At 48.0% G+C, this 22,726-nt stretch overlaps 1 protein-coding gene across 3 annotated transcripts in view; it reads left to right on the forward strand.

The window, feature by feature from the left end:
• Nucleotides 1–12,168, forward strand: part of SLC47A1 (solute carrier family 47 member 1) — a 52,066-nt gene extending 39,898 nt beyond the window's left edge. For 2 of the 3 annotated variants that reach the window (XM_054571159.1, XM_054571160.1), the window contains 7 exons: nt 420–528; nt 640–715; nt 5,616–5,685; nt 5,900–6,032; nt 8,608–8,702; nt 9,375–9,450; nt 11,547–12,168. In XM_054571159.1, the coding sequence (XP_054427134.1) occupies nt 420–528; nt 640–715; nt 5,616–5,685; nt 5,900–6,032; nt 8,608–8,702; nt 9,375–9,450; nt 11,547–11,773 (786 nt within the window). In that variant the 3' untranslated portion in view covers nt 11,774–12,168. The remainder of the gene's footprint in view (nt 1–419; nt 529–639; nt 716–5,615; nt 5,686–5,899; nt 6,033–8,607; nt 8,703–9,374; nt 9,451–11,546) is intronic. The other variant, XM_054571161.1, reaches the window with a different exon arrangement.
• Nucleotides 12,169–22,726: the final 10,558 nt, after the last annotated feature.

The following is a 22,726-nucleotide window of genomic DNA, read 5'->3' on the forward strand; positions in this document are numbered from 1 at the left end:
TCCCCCTATCCAACACTTTCGGGCGTGGCGTCACCATACTAGGGTTCTGTCTTCTAAACTTGCTCCCTGACGGTCTTTGGGGGACAGATCCATCTCGGGCTCCTGGCGGCCTGTCCTTCCACACCCAGAGGGAGAGCTGGCTATGCAGGGCCCGGGCGGGACGCTCTGCCGAGAAACCGGGTTTGTGACAAGGATCCCGGCCCCGGGTTCCAGGTTCTGTGTTAGCCTGGGGGCGGGGGGGGGGCGCTCCCCTCTAGGCACAGGTTTTGCAGATCAGTCTTCTTATAATTTGTAGGACGAAGTGTCACTGGTGAGGTGTGAAGCCCGATTTACCTGGTGCCTCCTCTCTGGGGAAGGTGCACGGCGACGCCCGGGCTGCTTTCCGGCTCCGCGCGCTCATTGCCTCCTTTGCCCCTTAGGTACCTGCCGGCTTCAGCGTGGCTGCCAGCGTCCGCATTGGGAACGCGCTGGGCGCGGGAAACATCGAGCAGGCCAAGAGGTCCTCCGTGGTCTCCGTGCTGGTCACAGGTGCTTCAGCTTTTTGGTCCGCGACCCACCTGCGCAGCCGCGCCCGGAAGCCCAGGCCCCGCGTTGCCCGCAGACGTCCTTTCTCACTGTGCCGTCTCTCTGCCCTTTCAGAACTCTTCGCTGTAGTCTTTTGTGTCCTGCTGTTAAGCTGTAAGGACCTAGTGGGGTACATTTTCACTACCGACCGGTGAGTGCTGCGATTTTCTTGAAATGTGTTATCTGTGGTAAAGAAATGGCTGGGCGGATGCTTCCACGTTTGCCTTCTGGGGTGGCTGCGTCTTGGGGGGTTCCCGAGCCGTGTGCAAAATCGGGAACTCAGTGATGTTCCCGGGGAAGAGCGGATCGGCGCGGGGACTGCTCTGCAACCTGGAGCGCCAACCAGCGGACGGGCGGTGGAGGTGCGTTCTGGTGCTGAGGGCACTCCTGTATTTTAAGGAAGGGAACTGCTTTCTGGTACCAGTGATACATTTTCAGTTAACTATTTCATTCCAATGACAAAAATCATTGTGAAATCTCAGAATGTGCCAGGGTACCTGGTTTGTAGTATTTGCATAATATATTTGCCAAGCCGAACTGAAGTTAAAAACTCACCAGCGAACTGTGTTCTGGATTCTGACAATGACAGACGCCTAACGTGATCCAGCAGGAACAGAGAGCACCTCTAAATGAAGCACAGGGGGAATCACAAAGCAATACTTTTTTAAAACACAAGACGCTAGTTTGCATAACTTTTGCAAGTAAATTTTAAAATCTGGAAGGAATAAGTAATTTTCTAGGAAAATAATTTATCAGAACTTACCCTAGAAAACATACTAGGTCTTAAAAGACTGATTTCCTTAGAAGAAATAAGAAAAAATTATTTTACCTTTAAAACTCTTTTTTTGTTTATCATTTTTCACTTTCAAGTAGAGTTGACATACATTATTATATTAGGTTCAGCTGTACACCCCAGTGATTAGACATAACTTACGAAGTGGTCATCCTGACAAGTCTTGCACCCATGTGACACCATACAGGTTTTTTTTTTTTAAATTTTTTAAGGATTTTATTATTTTCAGAGAGAGAAAGGAAGAGAGAAAGAGAGGTAGAGAAACATCTATGGGCAAGAGAAGCATCAATTGGTTGCCTCTCACACATACCCCAACCAGGGACCAGTCCGCAACCCAGGCAGGGGCCTCTGACTGGAAATCGAACTGGTGACCCTTTGCCTTGGGGAATGACGCCCAACCAACTGAGCCACACCTATCAGGGCCACACATAGTTATTAAAGTATTACCCACTGTATTCCCTGTGCTGTACTTTACATCCCCATGACGTCCCCATGACTGTTCTGTAACTTCCCACTGTGCTTCTCAATCCCGTCACCTTTTTCATCCAACACCCCCAAGCACCCTCCCCTCAGGCAACCATCAGAATGTTCTCTGTATTTATGAGTCTGTTTCTATTCTGCTTGTTCATTTCTTTTGTTTTAGTTTCAATTGTTGATACATATGTATTTATAGGAATTTTATTATTGTTATCTTTTTATTTTTTTTTCTTCCTAAAAAGTTCCTTTAACATTTCTGGTAATACTGGTTTGGTGGTGATGAACTAACTTCTTCAGCTTTTTCTTGTCTGGGAAGCTCTTTATCTGTCCTTCAATTCTAAATGATAGCTTTGCTGGGTAGAGTAATCTAGGTTGTAGGTCTTTGGTTTTCATCACTTTGAATATTTCTTTCCAGTCTCTTCTGGCCTGCAAAGTTTCTGTTGAGGAATCAGCTGGCAGCGTTATTGTAGGTAACTAACTGCTTTTCTCTTGCTTCTTTTAAGATTCTCTTTGTCTTTAATTATGATGTGTCTTGGTGTGTTCCTCTTTGGGTTCATCTTGTTTGGGACTCTCTGTGCTTCCTGGGCTTCTGTGTCTATTTTCATCACCAAGTTAGGGAAATTTCCTATCATTATTTTTTCAAATAAATTTTCAGTTTCTTTCTCTCCTCCTTCTAGTACCCACGTAATGTGAATGTTGGTATACTTGAAGTTGTCCCAGAGTCTTCTTACACTATCCTCCTTTGGGGGGATTCTTTTTATTTTTTATTTCTTTTTTGCTATCCTGATTGGGTGTTTTTTGCTTCCTTATATCTCAAATTGCTGATTCGATTCTCAGCTTCATCCACTCTACTGTTGATTCCCTTTAAATTATTCTTACTTTCAGTTAGTGTATCCTTCATTTCTGGTTGGTCTTTTTTATGCTGTTGAGGTTCTTTCTAAGTTCATTGAGCAACCAGCGTTTTGAACTTTGCATCTGGTAGATTGCTTGTCTCCACTTTGTTTAGTTCTTTTTTCTGGAGTTTTGTTCTGTTCTTTCATTTGGGACATGTTTCTTTGTCTCCTCATTTTCCAGCATCCCTGTGTTTGTTTCTATGTATTAGTAGAACTGCTACATCTCCCAGGCTTGGTAGAGTGACCTAATGTAGTCGGTGTTCTGTAGGGTCCAGTGGTACAGGCTCCCCTATCCCCCAAACTGGGCACTCGAGTTGTGAGCCCCATGTGGGCTGCATGCACTCTTCTCTTGTAGTTAGTTGAGCCTTGATTGCTGTTGGCACATCAGCGGGAGGGATTTACCCCTATGCAGAGCAGCCTCAAGGACTGGCTGTGACCGCCGACCACTGACCTCCAACCACCGTGGAGGATCAGCTGTGCAAGGACCCGCCCCACAGAGCAGGACTTCCTTCAGCGGGACTCGGGTGCCCACTGAGTCCACCTTGAGCGTGTTGCTTGTGCAGGGGCACCGTGGTGATGCTTTGACGTGGCCTGAAGCTGTCCTCTGGGTGTGCAGGCTCTAGAGCCTCCTGGGAGATACAGGTCAAGGTCTGCCACCACCTGTGTTCTGCCCGGGGCCACCCAGCATGAGCTACAAAGCAATCTGTAGATGGCTGCTATTGTGCTGCGCGCGGAGGCGCCCTGGTGAGGCCAAGCTGTGAACCAAGGCCGGCTGCTGTTAGTGCCGGGCTGGGGGCCACTTAGTGAGAGATACGGGGCTCACTGAAGCCAGATGCTCCTTGTTTGAGAGATTTTAGGAAAATCTGAAGCATGAGCCACATAGGCCATTTGTATGGAAAAGCCACTGGAACCAGCTTGAGTGGGCCCTCAAGATGGGTAGGGTGGGGTGAACAGTTGAGCCAGGTGATATGGTGCCTGCCTGCCAGCTCCATGCAGGGAGGGCTCATCAAAGGAGCAGTGGCCTCTGCCAAGCTACTGCTCCATTGCAGGAGCTCAGAGGGAGCGAGTCTGAGCGAGTCTGTGTGTGGGCCCTTCAAGAGAAACTGCCTGGGTCCTGGCTGCTGTGGCTTGCAGGTTCGATTCCCTGTCAGGGCACATGCCTGGGTTGCAGGCCAGGTCCCCAGTTGGGGGTGTGTGAGAGCCAACTGATTGATATTTCCCTCCTTTCCCTTCCCTCTAAAAATAAATAAATGATATCTTAAAAAAAAAAAACAAAACTGCCTGGGACTCCTGAAGCCCTTTGTCTTCCTCAACCTCAATCCCTGCTGGTTTTTTCAGCCAGAAGTTATGGGGACTTCTCTTCCTGGCACTGGCACTGGCCATGGGCTGGGGACCTCAGAAGCCAAGGTATCCCTCCCTGTTTTTATTTGCCACATGTAGGTATAGGACCAGCCCATTCCACATCTCTGCCTCTCCTACCAGTCTCAATGTGGCCTCTTTAATTCCCCAGTTGCAGGACTTCTGTTCAGCTGGACTTTAGGTGGTTCCGAATGGTGGTTGCTCTGTAGTTTAGTTGTAGTTTTGATGTGGTTGGGGAAGAGGCAGAGGACCACATTACCTGTGCCAACATCTTGACTAGAATTAAAAAAATTATTTCAAAATTTCAAAAAGCACCAATCCCAGAAGTTTCTAAAGGAGGATTTTATAAAACTTTTCAAACTTAGGTAATTCTAATGCTGTCAGAACTATTCCAGAAAACAGGAAAAGGACAATTTCCACATTGTTCATGAAGCAAATATGACATTGATACTAAACTCTGACAAAGCACAATAAAAAAGAAAGTCATAGAGCAATATCACTTATTAATATGAATTTTAAAATCCAAAATAAAATATTAGTGGACAGAATTCAGGAGCACATTAAAAACAATATATTTGGAAGGAATATTTAATTATATAATTATATGTAATATACTAGGTGGAATGTAATAGGTAGAAAAATAAAAGTGCAGGACATCATGTAGAGAATGCTGTGATATGAAATAATAGAATCTAAAAGGGGAAAATAAGAATATGTATTTGTATTTCCTTATTTTTCATAAACGCTCAACAAGCACAGACAGTGAGAAGAGTTGTTCCTTGGTGCGGGGGTGGGGGGGTTGGTGGCGGGGGGATCAAACGGGGACAGGAGTGGAAGACAGGTTTTTCTTGACTTCTTTTTCATATTTATCTTTTAACCATTTTCACGTGTTACCTAGTCAAAATAAATTTTTTTTTTTTTTTTTTTAAGAAAAGAACTGTATTTCTGTCCTTTATTGGCGGGGGGCTGTCATCATCTTGTTCAGTGCTAGGTTCTTACTTATTCATCCATTCCACAAATGTTTGTTGCCAGCATTCGAGTTTCTGTCAGCGGCTCAAGGTTTGTAACCCTGTTGCCTCCTCATGTCAGGGGCAGCATTGTTCTAGGCTCCCTCCGACCAGGGGCCTTCAACCCAAGCGTCTGGCTTTAGAGGTTAAGGCCCATTTCCAGGAACCGAGGATAATTCTGTAAACGCTCCCCACAGCCTTTACAACTGGCCAACCTCGGTTCTGTAGAGAGAACCTCCTTCTGTTGTGCTTCATTCAGATGAACAGGAAGGCACACGCGGGGCCAGACTGTTGGATTTAAATGTCTCTGCTGACCAAACGGATTATGTGTTTCTTCTCAGAGGCGTGAGATGCAGTGCAGAGTGGTTTCCCCACAGGCCCCAGGAGCAGCAGGGTGGTCCCTGAGCGGCCTGTGCGAGCCTCCCCTGTAATGCCCAGAAGCCGAGGCCCAGCCCTGGGGACCCTCACGTTCACTTCTGCGGGCCTCTGCTCCTGACCCCCGTGTGCTCTACTTCCTGACAGAGACATCATTGCTCTCGTGGCTCGAGTGGTTCCGATCTATGCCGTTTCCCATCTCTTTGAAAGTCTGGCTGTAAGTATTACACAGTAGTCCCTTAGGCACCTTTACAATCCATGTGCTGCTTCTGATGATGGCGAATTGAAACAGAGAAGTGGGGGTGGGTAGGCAACACTGAACATTTTCTGTTTGCTTTATAAGAACACTGGCACAGATGGGACAGCTCGGGGACTGGGCGCCTTTCCCAGGCATCGCGCTGTTCACGCTGGTGCCTGTTCTCTGCCCGCAGTGTACAGGTGGTGGCATTCTGAGGGGAAGTGGGAACCAGAAAGTTGGAGCCATCTTTAACGCCATTGGGTACTATGTGATTGGTCTCCCCATCGGGATTTCACTGATGTTTACGACCAAACTGGGAGTGATCGGTAAGCTTTAACCCCGGGTTCCTCACGCCCGAAGCGACTCTCAGCAGGAAGGCTTTCACTGAGCGGCGGGCGCTGTAGGGCTTCTCCACCTCCATCGCGTGCCCGTCAGAGCGGCGGGGACGGGCAGGGGCAGGAGGGAGCCCGAGGCCCAGGGCTGCAAGCCCACGTCCTCCTGCCCTGGCGGGCTACCTCCCACACGCACCCACTGCAGCGGAGCAGCGTGGCCTTTCTGCTCGGCCCCCGTCCCACGGCATCGAGTGCTCCCGGCGAAGTCCCTGGCAGCAGGGGCCGCTGCGGAAGCATTCGGAAATGCGCCCCCTGTGGCTTCGGCGCCAGCCTTGGGGGGCAGCCCTGTGTGGAGGGGCCCTGAGAGGGAGTCTGCAGGACCGACTGAGACTGAGGCCGTCAAAAGCCGGCCACGCTGCAGTGTTTGGGCGGAGGCAGGGGAGCCGCAGGTCGGCCTTGGTGTGGTTCTTACAGAAGTGGCGGGAGCACCTGCGGTGGCTGCGAACATCCTGGGGCGGTGCCGCCGCCCTATGATGCATCTGGCAGGACTCACAGGGAATGGCCCCCGGGCTGCGCCCTCGACGTCGCCTTCAGCGCCACCCTGCAGCCTCTGTCTCCAGACTGGTGCTGCCCTTTAAGGCGTGTGTCCTGTGGGTCTCCCCGGCAGGCCGCGGGTGTGCTGTGTGAGCAGCTCGGAAGGAGGCAGGGTGGTGGGGAAAGAACTTAATCTGCAGGGTGTGAAATTACCAGACTAACTTTTTTTAAAAGTAGGGAAAGAACTGACTGCCCAGCTTTGATTTCTAAAATAATAATTTGGAAGGCATTGGCAATTAGTCAATGATTACATGAAGCCTGAACACATTATCTTTGGGCGACGTTGAGGTTGACTTAAGCATGGTTTGTTCTCATCCATCTGCACTGGGCAGGTTCAGAGGGGATAAGAAGTCATCTGATACCTAGAATGAAATTTCAGCCCAAAGTGCCCCTTATGTTGCACATTTTTTTCTCAGGTTCAATAATATTTTAATGAAAAATACATGTTATGTACAAAGAATGGAGTTGCCAATGCAAAGTTCACTGGGCTTGCATCCTGGTGCAGAAAGTTATTTAACTGAGTTTCTGGCATTACTTATTTTTTAGATTTCACAACTTTCAAGTCACAACTAGAGGTAGCTGGTTATATTCTGTTTAAGATGGCTAGTGGGATCTTATAGTTTTGGTGGATCAGGAACACTGGATCTGATGTGTATGTGCTTTGACTCGTCCACTATGGGAAGGGCAAGTAGTCACCGACTATTCTAAATATCGGGCCAATCACACCTGGAAAACGTGATCTGAGAGAGGTTGGTACCGAAGAGCAGAGGTGAAAACTTTGCACTGAATTTAGGCACCTCCACCTGTAAACCATTGGCCCAGCATAGTCCCTTCTGTGTACCCAGATCCAGAATTCAGTGAAGACCAGCCAAATGGGCCAAGCAAAGGCCGTTTGTTCCGAGCTTGCGTTCTGGCGAGACTCACAGGCAGGCAGAGGAGCAAAAGAGAGCCTTACAGCAGCAGCGGGACAAAGGGAAGGCTCAGGTGGGCCCTGAGGGCGGCTGTGGGCCTGGGGAAGCTGGGGGGGTGGGGTGCCAGACAGAAGCTGGGAGCCCTTCCTGACTGCTCAGGGGGTGTGGTTTTCTCTGGCTGGTCCTAAGTGGGAAGCAGGAACAAAAATACGGGAAGCTGTCAGTTACTGATCAAGTCCAGGCCACCCGGGGTCAGTTGCTGCAGAAAGCAGCCCTGAGTTTCCGGGCTGAGCCCTAGAAGAGCAGCCTGGCCGCCCACAAGGCTGCTGCGCGCAGGTCCAGGGTCGTGCCACTGCATGTAAGGCGTCTCCTTTCTGAGCAGGTTGCTTTAGGCTGTGGGGCAAAGTTCTCTTTTTAAAATATGGTTTGACCTCTGTTTGTATATTTATTCTGTCACAGCTTCTGTTAGAGTTTCCAATGTCATTAGTTGACTCCCATCCCTCCCATCCCTGGGGCCTCCCTCTGAGTTTGTGTGGCAGAGTTTGTTTGGTGCTTGGGGACATACAAGGCTCTTCCCATACTCCCTTTCCACTCAGCCTGTCCTTTTGTGTCATCATCTCTCTGCAGGTAACCCTGCCCCGGAGCTCTTCAAGTTTGCCCCTGAAGCGATTAAGATTCTGCAGGCAGCACCCAGAGAGAGAGCTTTGGTCCCTTAGAGAGCTGGCAACTTCTGCCTCTTTAAAGTGTTCATTCCAGTTTTGGAGAAGATAGGGTGTAGTAGTTTGGGAGTGCTATTAGAAATAGGAAGTTGTTTGTTCTGGAAATTTTATTTCCTTATAACTGTCACTTTTCTTAATAGCTAAACATTAAGATTCTGAACATTTGTTCTGAGATTCAAAACCCCAAGAAATGGGGAGCACTGGGCCTCCCAGAACCTTCTGAAAACCAAAGGAGAGGGCGGGGAGGTCTGCGGCTTAGGCCCAGCAGTAAGACAGGGGAAACCACTCCCCAAGGGCGGCTGGCTCCCTGCGGAATTAACCTCTACCAAATGTTTCCACTTCTAGGTCTATGGGCAGGGATTATCCTTTGCACAGCCTGCCAAGCTGTGTGTTTTCTAGGCTTTATTGCTCGGCTGAACTGGGACAGAGCCTGTCAACAGGTAACTATGCTTGTCGCTGTCCCAGGAAAAGTTCCCCTCCTGGAAAACAAACAAAATCAGCTCTCTCTCTCTCTCTCCATCTCTACCCCTCCCCCCCCCGCACCCCCCCTTCTTGGAAGGTTCTATTTTCTTTGTATCAGAAAGGCTACTTCCTTATTGTTATTGTTTTAACTGCATTTAATTCGGATGTGAAAAGCCAGATGACCCTTGCTTTATCCATCCCCCTTCTGCCTGAAAAGCCAATTTCAGGACAAAATTTGGAACTGGAGAGATACATGGGACGCCGTCAAATTTATCCTGATACTGTTTTTTATGGTCCTAAAATATGCCATTAAGATACTTGTGTGCATCTTTCTTTTCAGCTTTCTAGGGCCAGTGTGGGGTCTGAAAAGTAGGTGAGAGATAAACAAGGTGAAGGAACAAGAAGGGACACCTCCAAGTGATCTCGGTCCCACCTTCCCCCAACCTTGTGCTTTTCCATCCAGCCTTCCCCACGCACTGAGCCCTGTCAATCATTCTGAAGATGATTCCATACTTGTGACCAAGAGAAGCGCCAGTGTTCCATGTCAGTTAGAGACCGTGGAGTGGCTTTCCCTAAACTGGGGAGTCAAGTCAAATATTTGAACAACACTGGTAAAGCCTGGTGGACTTACTGTGTATTTCATCTTGTAGGCTCAGATCCATGCCAATATGAAACGAAACATGGCCCCGGATGGGACTCTTCTCTCTCAGGGCTTCCTTTCCCCAGGTATGAGGTCGCTGCCTCTCCAGGTGATCCTGGAGGGCCGTCGGTGGGCACAACTAGGTTTGCTGCTGTGAGCGCCCATTTAAATGGGGCAGTAATGCTTCAGAAACAAGAAGATTGAGAAGTGCCCGATTTGAGGCAAACAGACTCGAGATTTGCCTGCTGTGATTCCAGCCATTAGGGTACTGCTGCGGGTGATTGGAGGCTGCAGGCGGCCAGCTCCCGGCTGTTGGCGGTGCTCCTGCGGCATTCTGGGGACACGCGTGATGAGAGGTGATGCTGTGCTGTGGGCCTCACTTTGGAAGCTGACATTTGTATGTTGTTTCCATGGTGTTCACCAGGCAAACGTGGACTTAGATCATGTTTTGACTTTTGCCTGTTGCTTCTGACTAACAATGACGCACATGTGCTTATCATTTTCTGCCAGTTTAGTAATCCCCCAGGTCCCCGGTGCCTGAAGCACTTTGTCACGTGCTCACACTGCTCTGCTGCTGTTTATGATGGAAGCCCTTCTGAGTTCACTGATTGGCTGAATTACAGTCAGTGGTCAGTTCGGTTACTTCTGCCAGATCTCATTCCTGTTGCCTAGTCTCCCCTGTGCCGGGTTACCTCCGACTGTGTTCCAGACTTTTCTATCTGAAAATTGTCTGTCTGTCAAAGTACTTTGAGGCCTAAGGTGATGCTGGCTGTCTCCAAAGAGGACACGCCTTAGCTTCTGTCCAGCACCTGGGCTTACTAGCAGTCTAGAACAGTTTCAGAAACGGAAGCTTCTGGACCACCCGGCTGAGCTAAAGGTGACCAGTGTAAGGGCTCGTTTCCTCCTGGTTCACCGCTAGTTCTTGGGTGCGGCCCTTCGGAGTTCTGGCCTGCAGCGCAGAGGGGTTTGTGGGGTTGGCACCGAGCTCCCCAAGCCCTGGTCGGTCCAGATGGAGAACTCGCAGATTCCCACCCGCCCTAGACGTTGCCCAGTGACTGACTCATTATGCTGTTAGTGCTCTGGCACCTTCAAGGTGACATTTTTCATTTATTTTATCCAGCTTTCATAATTATCTTCAGAGAATGGGCTGGTGCCAATTTTCCCTTTAAAAGAAAAGATTTTATTCATTTATTTTTAGAGAGAAGAAGGGAGGGAGAAAGAGAGGGAGAGAAATATCAATGTGTGGTTGTATCTCGTGTCCCCTCCTGGGGACCTGGCCCACAACCCAGACATGTACCCTACACGGGAAGGGGCACATTTGGTTTGCAGGCTGGCACTCAGTCCACTGAGCCACACCAACTAGGGCCCCAGTTTTCTACCATCTACCACTTGTAAAAAGCCAGGATAAGAATAGTACTTACCTCACCCTGCTTTCGAGAGGGTCCGGGGGCTCACATGGTGAGCGCCGAGCGAGCGCAGTGCCTGACTCGGGGTAAGCATTTGTAAGCATGAGATGATGTCATTCTGTTAGCAACCGTCCTCTCCCAGAACTCCGAGGGCACTGCAGCATGCCTGCTCCCCACTCGCGCTTACTAAGAAGTCAGCGGCAGTCTCGTTCTTGTTCTGTTTGGTCATCTGCCCTTATTTTTCTCTTGGGAAGCTTTTAGGATATTTTTCTTATTCTTGCTATTCTGAAGTGTCATGAGACTCAATCCAGGAGTCTGAGTCACTGTCTTGCCGGGTGCTTAGCAGGCCTTCCAGAGAAAGTATTCACACCTGTCTTCAGTCCTGTGAATGGCCTAGAATTATTTTTCTTTTCTGTTGACCTTGTTCTCTTTCTGAAACGATTATACAGGTGTTGGCCCTTTGAACATTTTGCCTGTGAATTGTAACTGAGCGAGCTGCCACAAGTCTCTAGGTCTTGCCACGGGCAGGCTCCTGGCGGCTCCCAGTGGCTCCCGGTGGCCCCTGGTGGCCCCCGGTGGCCCCCAGCCAGCAGAAGGGCCGCGTGCCTGTGAGGGAGGACGCGGGAGGCCTCTGAGACAGAGCTCCCAGTGCGGCACCTGCTCCTGAGCAAGCTTCCTCCCAGCCAGTAACACACAATGCCCATCACCTTTATACATCTTTCATACTGATGGAAAAAGTCCTTTTAAGCTGCTAACTCAGTTCCTTTTCCCCTCAGCGGGCCCTGAAAGCCATGGAGAAAGTTTAATGACAGATGTTGAAAAAGAAGATGAGACCCAGTTGGATCAGCAGATGCACCAAGAAGAATGCCTTCAGGCCCATCCGAAGGATGTGGCAAAGTTGACTGGGAGACAGTTGGTGCTGTGGCGGGGGCTCGTGCTCCTAGGGGCAGTTTTAGTCTTGCTGGCGGGGATCTTGGTGAGAGTGTGTGTCGGAACGCAGTGACGTGGCCCTGGGAGAAGAGGGGGAGGCCGGCCCGGTGGCATTGTCACGCTCACGAGCAAATAATTCATAGGCCCGAAGGTGGGAGTTTGTCTTCAGTTAAGGTAATCCAACTGTGCCCATGGATTTCAAGAACTGAGAGTTCAAAGATGGATTTTCTAATGAAGAAAATGAACTAAGGTGAAAAACTATGTTCTAGTCCAAGACAATGTCTGCAAGATTACATTAGAGTAATAATGCATCCACCACTGTCTCAGACAAAGACATTGTGTACTGACTACCTTCATCTATGGCTTTGATATTCTACTTGCTGGGTTTTTTTTAAAGATAGAAACCCATGTACTGAGTGCTTAAGGATTATTGCTATCTGAATTATTTAAAATACATGAGTATGTTAAACATCGCTTTCCTTGTGCCTTAGATTATTATTCAACAGAAGACGACATTTGTTAATAGTCATTTGGGGTCAGATCTCGGGCACTGGAGATGCTCAGAAAACAAAAAGGAGCCCAATGGCCTCGATCAGCCTGCTCCCTGTCAAGGGCCTGGTATCGTGGCAGGTCTGGACTGGCCCGGGCCGGCAGAGGTCAGGAGGGGCAAAGCTGCGGGCCAAGGCCCTGCTGGGAAGCAGCACCCCATTTTTCCAGAGTGGTGGGCACCCCACAGAGAGAAGTAAGGGGTGTGAAGAACTAACTGGGGGGAGAGGTCAGGCCTTTCCCTACTTTGGAAGAAGGGCTGTGAAGCCCAAGGCAGCACAAAAGAGGCTGCCCAGAGAGGCGAGGCTGGGGTCCTGGCAGGCCCTGTTTATCTTCTGTTTGGGTCTGTTCTCGACTTCAAAAAGGCGTGGGCTTTCAGTGGCAGACCTGGTATGTATCAAGGAGGTTTTGTGTGGCCATGTCTCAGAAACGAGGCCTTGTGAATGCACCCGTCCCCCTGGCCTTCGAAAATCACCTGGGAAGTCTTGGAGCTATGGAGTGCAAACCACCATTGCTAAACTCCCCTGGGGGATGGGGGTGTTGGAGGATGGAAGGCCCAGTTGCAGCCGTAGGCTAAGCGGTAACCACCTGCACTGGGCCACCTGGGGGTAGGCACTCGCCGTCAGCTCAGGAGGCCTCCATGCACATTAAGAACGCAGCGCGCTGGCCCGGATACAGACACACAGACAAACAAGCCCGGGAGCCGGAAGAGCCAGGCAGCCGTCCTGGGCTTCCCGTAGCCCTGACTGTCCATTCCACGCACAGCCCGTGGCCCGTGCAGTGCGCCCTAGATGGGCAACCGTTCGTCTCACAGCGCTTCCCGTGCGGTTCCAGGCCTCCTGGGCTGTTCCGGGGCCCTTCTGAGACACTGGAGAGTTATTTTTAATTTTTTTATTAATCATTTTTTATTGTTATTCTATTACAGTTGTCCCAGTTTTTCTACCTTTGTCCTCCTCCGCCCATCCCAACCCCCGCTCCCACAGTCAGTCCCCACACTGTTGTCCATGTCTGTGGGCCATTCACACATGTTCTTTGTCTAGTCCCTTCCCCTTCTTCCACCATCATTTCCCTCCCCCTTCCTCTTTTTGATTTTAGAGAGGGGAAAGGGAGGGAGAGAAACATCGACTGCTTCCTTCTGCATACAGGGCCAGCCCTGCGTGCAGCCCAGGCACGGCCCCCACTGGGAATCAGATGGTGATCTTTTCATTTGCAGGATGACACCCAATCAACTGAGCCACGTTCACCTGGGCTGCAGAGTTTTTTACATATATTGAAATTTTAACCTGAAAAACCTTGATGTGTAATGAAAATTAAGAAAATCAATTAGCAGTCTTTAGCTTGGACATTTCATAAAATCTCTAGGAGCTTTTTTCATATACATAAAAACTCCATTATTAACATGGTCTTATTTTTATAAAACCCTAGGCAAAATAAAGACATTTCAGTTGTTCTTAAACCAACAACTTAAACTAGCTTTTATTTACTAAGGATTAATTTAAAGTTACATGAATTTGAAAAGCAACTGAGTTAGTTTCTATATTTCTGAGGATTTTAGAATACCCCATTCTTACAAGTGCTTGCCTTTAAGTTAATTTTAACAATACCATCTGGAGGTAGAAAATTCTCACATTTACAATATATGTGTCACAAACAGAATAGTTCGATCCATTTTTTTAGAGGCATTTGCAATTTACATCTGTCCTTGGCAAGTTGAGTTCCGAGAGACCTTCCCCCTTTTCAGTAAGGACAGCCATTTTTAACAAGGAAATACCTCAGAGTCGGGTTGACACCGAAATGATATCCTAGGTTGATTTATTTATTTAAAACTTCTTTTTGAAGTTCAAGAGACCAATCAAATATGTTTTCCATTTATTCTGCCTAATTTTATAGCCTGCTCTTTCTCGTTGTGCATGCAAAACTAAAAGTATCAAAGGAGTTTCATCCCGGCCATCTTAGCAGTGACGGGGGGCGGAGGGGTGGGTGAGGGGGCTGACTGGTGGGCCTCTTTAGGCTGGGAGGCACGGTTTCCCTCCTTAACTCTGAGATCTGTAGTCTGAACAAACTCCTAGGGAAAGCCGGCGATTACGAGCGCGTCTCCAGGCGAGCCAGGGCTGGCGCATCCCCATGGCTCCGCTGCACACTCCAGGGGGAGTTCGCCCTAGGGAACCCCAGGAGGGTCCTCGTCACCCGAGAACAGGGGAACAAGGGCCAGCCAGACCCAGTGCTTTCCAAGGCTCAAGCCCCTCTCTCGGGCCCCTCTCTCGGGCACACCCGGCCCAGGACCCCTGCCCTCTCCCTGGGGCTCCTGCCAGCTCCTTGAGGTCAGCTGCATTACCGTGCAACGGACACCTTCCGCTCCCCTCGCAGCCACTTGGGATTCGGGGTCTGAATGACTACCATTGACCCTATTGGCTATTCAGGTTGGGGGAGCAAGTGCCCTTTCTCTTTCGGAACTAAAGAGAGTTCAGTCTTTTATTTAACCAGCAAAGATTTTGTTTAGACTTTCAGTAAGTAATCCAATCAAAATAATAAATTTAAAAGCAGCAACTCAGTCTTTTTCATTCCCTGAGTTATTATCTCAATCCTTACCTGCCATGAGGATTTTCTAAGAACAGTGCAAATAAGGTCCTGTCCTGATACCTAAAGCAAGGAGGCCTGCAGTTGAGAGCTCACCCAAGTTCATTCAGCGTGAAGTGGGGAGCCGGCTGGACATGAACCCCTTGCTCGCACCTGCACCAGGTGTGGGTCCACAGCGAGGTTTGTGCTGGGCTTCTTTGGAACCCCACAGTACGGCGCCCAGTAAATGTTGGCATGAGAAATGTCCAAACCTTTGGGGATATTTTGAGTTTGAGGGAATTATCGTGGAGTTCTGATCAAGATGGCAGAGTAGGTGAAAGTTGTGTTTGCTTGCTCCCACAACCACATCAAAAAAACTAAAAGATAGAACAACCAGTCTGGAGAACAATACGAAGACTAGCCAAACTGAAGTCCTATAACTAAGGATATAAAAAAAAAAGCCACATGGAGACAGGCAGGAGGGGCAGAGCTGTGAGGTGGGCCGGCCCCCACTCAAGTGAGGAGGCTGAGAACCGAGGAGGCCCTCTCAGCTGCAGAGGTCCCCCCGTTACTGACCAAATGGACCCGCTGTGGGGGGCGGGGGCGGTGCCCAGATGCTATTACCGAAACGACACCCCCGTTTCCCGGGGTCCCTCGGTGGTAGGTCCTTTGCCCGCCGCCCTTGGAATTATGGCTCTGAATGGCAGAGTTTGGTGAAGAGGAAAGGAACTATTTATTTTCAAAAGTTATACAGGTTTGATTAATGGCTAAATGTCACCCTTAAACCTCAAAATCCCTTTAAAATGCCCACCAAAACACACAGTCCCGCCTTTCCCTGCTTTGTCCAGTTAGGCCAGTCAGGCCTGTCAGGGGTACCATCCTTCAGGAGAAAAAGGACAGAAGTTTGGGGCTCGGCTAGACAGGCCCCTCGCAGTTCTCAGCACCATTCGCCGCGTCGCCACGATCTCCAGCTCTTGATCCATAACCTAGTGGCACCTTCTCATGGCCCACCAGCAAGAGTCCTTTCTCCCCTCTTTCTTCCTGTGTGGTCTTCACACTGTTCCCCAGAGTCTGTGTCTCTTTGTATCTCCTGGAGGACCCTGTCTCTCCTCCTCCTCCCCAGTTACATTCTGTATTAAGTCTTTTAAACCTTCCTGATTAGCTTTGGTGATATGCAAAATAACCCTCTTTGCATATGAGGAATGAAGCTATCATGTTATTGACATGCAAAATGACTCTCTGTGGCCCTGCTCAAGGCTCCCATCCTTAATGCGGCCTGCCCTGCGGTGGTGAGAGTATATTTTTCTTGGACACCCCAATCTCTGGACCCTGTTACAAATACCCTCTGTGGGGGGGCCCTGGCTGTGCCCCGTTATACCCCCTCAAGGACAAAGGGCTTCCAGCCCCACACCGGGCTCCCCCGCCCAAAGCTGGGAAGAGGGGCCCCCACCACATCTGGCTGTGAAAACCAGTAGGGATTTTGTCTGTCCAGGGGGGCCGGAAACCCAAGCGTCCTCTTCAAAGGCCAGGCGCACACACTCGCTGGCAGGAACTCGCCCGGGTTCCAGCGCAGGGACGGCAGCTGGGGGTGGGGGAAGGAACACAAAGGGAGGAACAGAGCTGCGTGGCTGCAGGGTGAGGGCTGGAGGGACAGCTGCCATTGTCCCTGTGCTGCGTCTCCTCCCACGCAGCCAATTCTGAATCTACGTTAGCTTGGTGAACGCCACCCTCCCCACCTGGAGGACTCCCTGAGGCCCTGCCCCCCAACTCATACCCCGCCCACCCTAGGCCCTCCCGGCACCAGCTGCCTGCTTGGCCCTCATTGTAGTCTGTCTTTTAAAGTCTCAGAGGGGCAGGAGGCAGTGGTGGCAGCCAAGGCCGAGAGAAGGTGGTGGTCAGTGTGGGCCACATAGACATACATGGCTGTCAGGAGTCCACCAGGAATATGGTGGCCACAGTCATACACACTTGTATGATGACGCCGTCCCTCCGTGTGCGCTAATGGCGGTGCCCCAGAAGGCTGGGATTACGTGGGTTCTCTCCCCCCGACTGCTGGTGGCGATTCGGCTGCAGGAGCAGCGCCAAGGGTCGCCTCCGTGAACACTGGAAAGAGAATTGTGTTATACATTGGGAATCTAACATGAAGCAGTTCGTTCTTTGGAATAAATCACATTTTGGAGATAAAATTTTTTGAGTATTGGACAAATGGCTTGTCAAAGGGGTTTTTCCCTTTTTGGTGTTGGATCTGTTGTCTAAAAAGAGAACTTCGTAATCAGAATCCTGTTGCAACTCGATGAGTAAGCAGTTCCTAAGTCCATCGGGAATGCAGTCCAGGAAAACTACACAGTCAGGCCAGTGGCTGGGAAAGGCGAAGCCACTCCTGCGGTGGCAGTTCCGCTGCAGCATTTCTACAAGGTGAGAGAGGACAGGGCCGGTCCAGGGGCTCTTCCCAGTGGGGACACATTTTCTGGGCCAGCAGGACCGGAGGGGCCACTGTCCCCTTTTCCAGCTAGACAGGCTGCACCATGTCCACCGCCAGGTCCGGCCAGCCCGGCAGGCCCCCCAGCCCCCCAGGCCCTGCATCTCCTGGGCAGGTCCTGCCGCCGCCCTCAGCCGGGCCTCCTAACTGGGAACACCCTCCACCGCCAGTTCTTTTTCCCAGACAACTTTCTGGACAGCCTCCACTGGGTTCGCTTCCTCCTGGCCCACCCCGTCCAGTTTCAGGCTGCGGCTGCCCTCCTGGCCCACCCCCTCTGCTGCAGGGACCACCTGCCCTTCCAGGCTCCTTCCTGCCTCGCCCATTGGCCCTCTCAGGCCACCCCTTATGCTTGCTCTTCCTCTGCATCTTCCTGGACCACTGCCGGCTCCCCCACTGCCAGCTCCACCTGTGAACTCGGCTTTTTTCCTTCCATCAGCTCACAAGCAACATGCTTACATCAGCAAGTCAACGTCCACCACCAACAGATCCAGGTGGCCCACCTTCACCATATTGTAGGGGTGACTGTGGACCCCCTGGAAGGGAATAGATAGAGCAAGAATGCCACTGAGTGAAGATGAGTTTGAAAAAATCGTGGCTAGAAATAGGGTGATCTTAAGCAGTACTATTTTAAGAGCTCTGTCCGCTGCCAGCGCTGGTGATTCTGGGAGGGCCACTGAGACACTGGTAACTGCAATTTCTTTAATTAAACAATCCACAATATCCGATGATGATCGTTGCAAAGTTATTACTGGCTTTTTGCAAGATTGCATTGTGGAACTGAATCCAAGTCTTATGGGTCTGGATCCAGATGTGAACAATCAAGAGGGATGTGGATCATGAGGAGAGAGCAGGCACGTGAATCTCAGGTGGAGAGCATCGCGGGACTCACACAGAGAGGCGGGGGTGGGCCAGATGGCCGCACGCGTGGCCTGAGGGCTGACCAAGAGCTCAGCCTCCTCGCTGTCACAGGCTGAGGGAAGGGGACACCTTCCGAGACAAAATAGCCTGCTGAGGGAGGCAAGGCGCTCATCCAGCAGTTTGTTCTGTGACTCAGCCGAAGCTGTAAAGACTTACGGATAAAATAAACAGGAATAGATCTGAATACAAAAAAATCTGCATAAATGGTAACCAGTAGCTCTACTTTTATTTTTTATGTTGCTAAATGGTTTTATTTGAAGGAAACCTATGTGATATACTTTTGCAACTTTATTATTGGTTATAACATTTTGGCCATTATATGCAAGCAATTGGAAGAAAATGTCAAGCAAATGTTTGTTTTTATAGTAGCTTGTTCTTGTTAAAAATGTTAATATGACAATGTCTATAAACAGCACCACTTTGTTTACAGTAGTTATAGTGTTGTAATAAACTGTTTCATGAGCTCATGTGTAAAGCTGTTCTATATTGAGTATTTATACCTCAGGAGAAGTCTTGAGTGCAGCAATATCTAAAGGTAATGTTACTATGGCATTTATACTGTTCTTCTGAAGCATTACAATAGCATTTTTGGATATGCATCAATCTAATCCTGTGTTCAGTGAATTAAGCATACTAATTAAGTGTCTTTTGCCTTGATTTTGCTATTAGAATAGGTGATTACATGGATATTTAATGTATCTATATTCTACTTTTCTAGCTGTTTTTACCCAGTCAGATTGTTATTTTTGCTGAATGGTAAGTAAACTTGTAAAAAATGAAATTTCATGGGCATAGCAATCCAGGCATTGTGTTAGAGGCCAAAACAATTTTGTGATTTTTTTAACACTTCAGTAAAAACCCATTCGTTATTTGCCAGTCATGCAGCTTAGTTACAACATAGATGTACTTAAATGCTTAATTGTAAACTGCTGGCACTGAAGAAATATTTTGACATTTCTGATTTGATGCAGCAGTCATTTATGTTTTTTAAATTTTTATTGGTTTTGAGAGAGCAAGAAAGAGAAAAATTTGTTGTTCCACTTACGTATGCATTTATTGGTTGAGTCTTGTGTGTGCTCTGACTGGGGATCGAACCCACAGCCTTTGTGTATCGGGAGAACATTCTAACTCACTGAACTACCCAGCCAGGGTTATTTATGTTTTTATATTGATAGTGCTTATAGTTACTTTCTGAAGCCATGCACAATATAACTGCAGTAATGCAATAGACATATTTGAGTAAAGAGCTCCTTCTTCTATTTTCTAGTTATTATAGATTTCTGAAGGCAGTGACGTTTATTCACATTGGGTCGTATTCTCCTGTGTGTGTAATGGGAGATTACAGGTGTACCCTATCTCCACAGTTTAGGAATTCTATGAATATTCCTGCAACTTGTTGATTCCTGCTTGAGTTACTAGTTAAAGTGTTTTTTTTTGTTGTTTTTTGTTTTTTTTTTTGTTTTTTTTTTTTTTTGCACAAAGACCCACAGGATAAGCGCTGGCCTCGTATATGTTCTTAATGGCCACATTAGCGTGGGCAGTGGCACCCTGACTAGACAGTTTCATAGGCAGGTCCTTCCAAGTCACTACTTTAGAAACCTGACTTAAATTCCTTAAGCAAGTTATAATTTGCTTTTAATGTTTTTAAGATCTTATTATCTTTGAGAAATCATCTGATAACACACATTGGTTTTCTAAAAGCATCGCCAAATTCCAGGACAACGCTCAACGTGCTCGCAGGCGCCCGGGCGCCAGCCTTGTGCGGCGGACGAGCCCCCTCCCCGCCCCCCAGGCTCCGCGCTGCGGCCCTTCCCCTTCGCCCCGAGCGCTGTCGTCCCACTAGTTCTCACGAAATTAGCTCTTTCAAATAATTCATTGCATTGCCAGTTTTATTTTAACATTTTCTGAGAGTATCTGCGTGTGGCGCCCATGGTGTTTATCATAACTGTTTGCTCTCAATTTTTTAAAGTGTTTCATCTTGTTGAAAGTGCACTTGCCTTCTTTTTTTTAAATTAAATTTATTGGGGTGACATTGGTTAGTAGGTGCACTTGCCTTTTTAACATTTGAGAGTTGTATCAAAATCGATTTTCTTGTTTTGTGTATAGGTGGTGTTAGTTTTCGTCACTCTCTAGCTTTTTATATTTTATTATCAGGCCCCAATGCAAAGAAGTATCGACATAAATACATTACCAGGGAAATTAGCTAATAGTAAGCTTAAAAGGTTAAGTAAATGTCCATAAGAATAAAATTTTCTCAAAACAACCTAAAAATGGAATCATAAAAATCTAGCTGTGTTTGAACTTGAAAGTGGAAATTTTGTACTAACTAAATGCCGTCTTTGCTTCTCACTTTCTATGAGCGGAACCCTTCCATTGCCCATTCCGCGCCGCCCTCTGCCTGCACAGCGGCTCCGGTACGTGGCTTGTCGCAGACAGTGTGACTGTACCAGTGCCTGCTGCTAGTTCATTAAGTTTTTAAGTTTTGTCAGAAGGAAATTACTTTTTCGTTCGACCAATTAGTTTTTGCGGTCTCTCTCTCGCCAACAGCCAACAGCACAGGAATGCGTAGCCGACAACTGCTGCAAGCCCTGCTTTCGTTTCTACATGCCTTTTGTCCTCTATGAGCTGCTGTGATTTGAAAATTATTCCTTTTTTAATGTGTGAAAACAATCCAAAGAAATAAATCTTTACATAGATACCGAGAGAGAGAGGGAAACCAGAGACTTTTATATTTCTTCTTAAAAATAATTATAGTGGCTATGGAAACGAACGAGTTTGGATTTAAACACAGGATTTAATCATGCTGTGCTGTGACATTCCTTTCAGCCAATCAAGCGCTGAGAGACACAGCACCTGACCGGCACTGCTTCCGAAGCAACACCCTGAATGTGCTGCTTTTAGTTAAAGGAGATATGTTGCAGAAATGCAAATTTGGAAGCGTTTATTTTGCCAGATTTTATGGTAGAAGAAAAGGGGCCACATGCTAAGCCTGGCCAGCTCAGGAGGGGCCTGCGGGACGGCCTCACAAATGCGGAGACCAAAGGAACCACACAGGTCGCTCTGAAGTTAAAAACTTTCCAACTAAACGCGGGTCATGGTGGGTAGTCCTGTCCTAGGCCAGTATCTTCCAATGCAAAGGTCAGTCTTTACCTTAATTAAGTCTGTCATCTTTTTGCCTCTATGATAACATGCCTTTACAATGTCAAATTTCCTTTTTCCAGACTCCTCAAAGCACAGGCACCTCACCGGAGGGAGACCACAAATCTTGTCATTCTTATTGTGGGCATGTTAATTCTTGACTGTTAACTATCCTGTACCCACATATGGAAAAGAAGTGTGTGTCTATCATTTTACCTTTTATCCAATCCCAGAGGTTTCCCCGCTTTCCTTCTTCCTGCGGCCCTTATCAATCACCAAGGAATTTCATGTAACCCACTTACACCTCCTCTTTTGACTGTAATGTATAAAATAGGATGCAAAATTACCATTTTCCATAGCATTTTCTCAATCCAAGGAGGTTTTGCTTCCCAGCAATTGTTGTCAGTTTGGCTCAAATAAACTAATAAAAATTCGTACAGGTTTGGATGTTTCTTATGCTGACATCGTAAGCAAGATTGGACTGAGTTGCGGTGGCTATTGATTATAGTTTAGTCCATTTCATGTCCCCTTTACCTAGAATATTCTTAAGCACTTAACTGCAATTTAGAATTCACAAGTAACTTATGGATTATAGTTTATGGTATTATTTTTATTTAATTATCCTGTGGAGAAGAATGCTTTGTTTTTAACTAGTTTTTTAAGGTCAATTCTTAAACATGGAGGCTTTAATTAATGTTGTAAATCAATTTCTAGTAAAAGGGGAAAATTATTGGAGGAGTAAACACTTTTCCTTATGTATTTAAATGTGTCAATAACATGAACATATACTGCTTTATACAATGAGATGCAACTGCAAAGGCCGTTGGAGCACTCTTGACATTTCAGTTTTTATTACCTTAATGATCATTGGATTTTCTGTATCTTATAAAATGGCTCTGCCCTGAATGGTGTGGCTCAGTGGGTTGGGTGTCAGCCCCGTGAACTGAAAGGTCACAGGTTTGATTCCTGGTGAAGGCACACAGCTCGGTTGCAGGTTCGGTATCAGTCAGGTACGTGTGAGATGTAGCTGATCGATGTGTCTCTCCCTCTCTTTCTCCTTCCCTTCCCCTCTCTAAAAACAAATAAATAGGGACTTCCAGTCAAGATGACAGCACAGGTAAACACAGCTCACCTCCTCGCACAACCACATCAAAATTACAACTAGAATATAGGACAATGATCACTTGGAACTGTGAGAAATCGAGTTGAATTGGAATCTGACAACTACAGAATTAAAGAAAACACATCCATCCAGACTGGTAGGAGGGGCAGAGATGTGCTACAGGCTGGTCCCACATCCATGTGTGATGGATAAAAATATAGGAGGGATATCTTGGGAGCGAGGAGTTCCAGGCCCACACAGGCAGCCCGGCCCAGGGTTCTAGTGCT

The sequence above is a fragment of the Pteronotus mesoamericanus genome, unplaced genomic scaffold (assembly GCF_021234165.1).
Source record: "Pteronotus mesoamericanus isolate MK-2021 breed Mesoamerican mustached bat unplaced genomic scaffold, CSHL_Meso_final contig_22, whole genome shotgun sequence".
NCBI classification, from domain to species: Eukaryota; Metazoa; Chordata; class Mammalia; order Chiroptera; family Mormoopidae; genus Pteronotus; species Pteronotus mesoamericanus.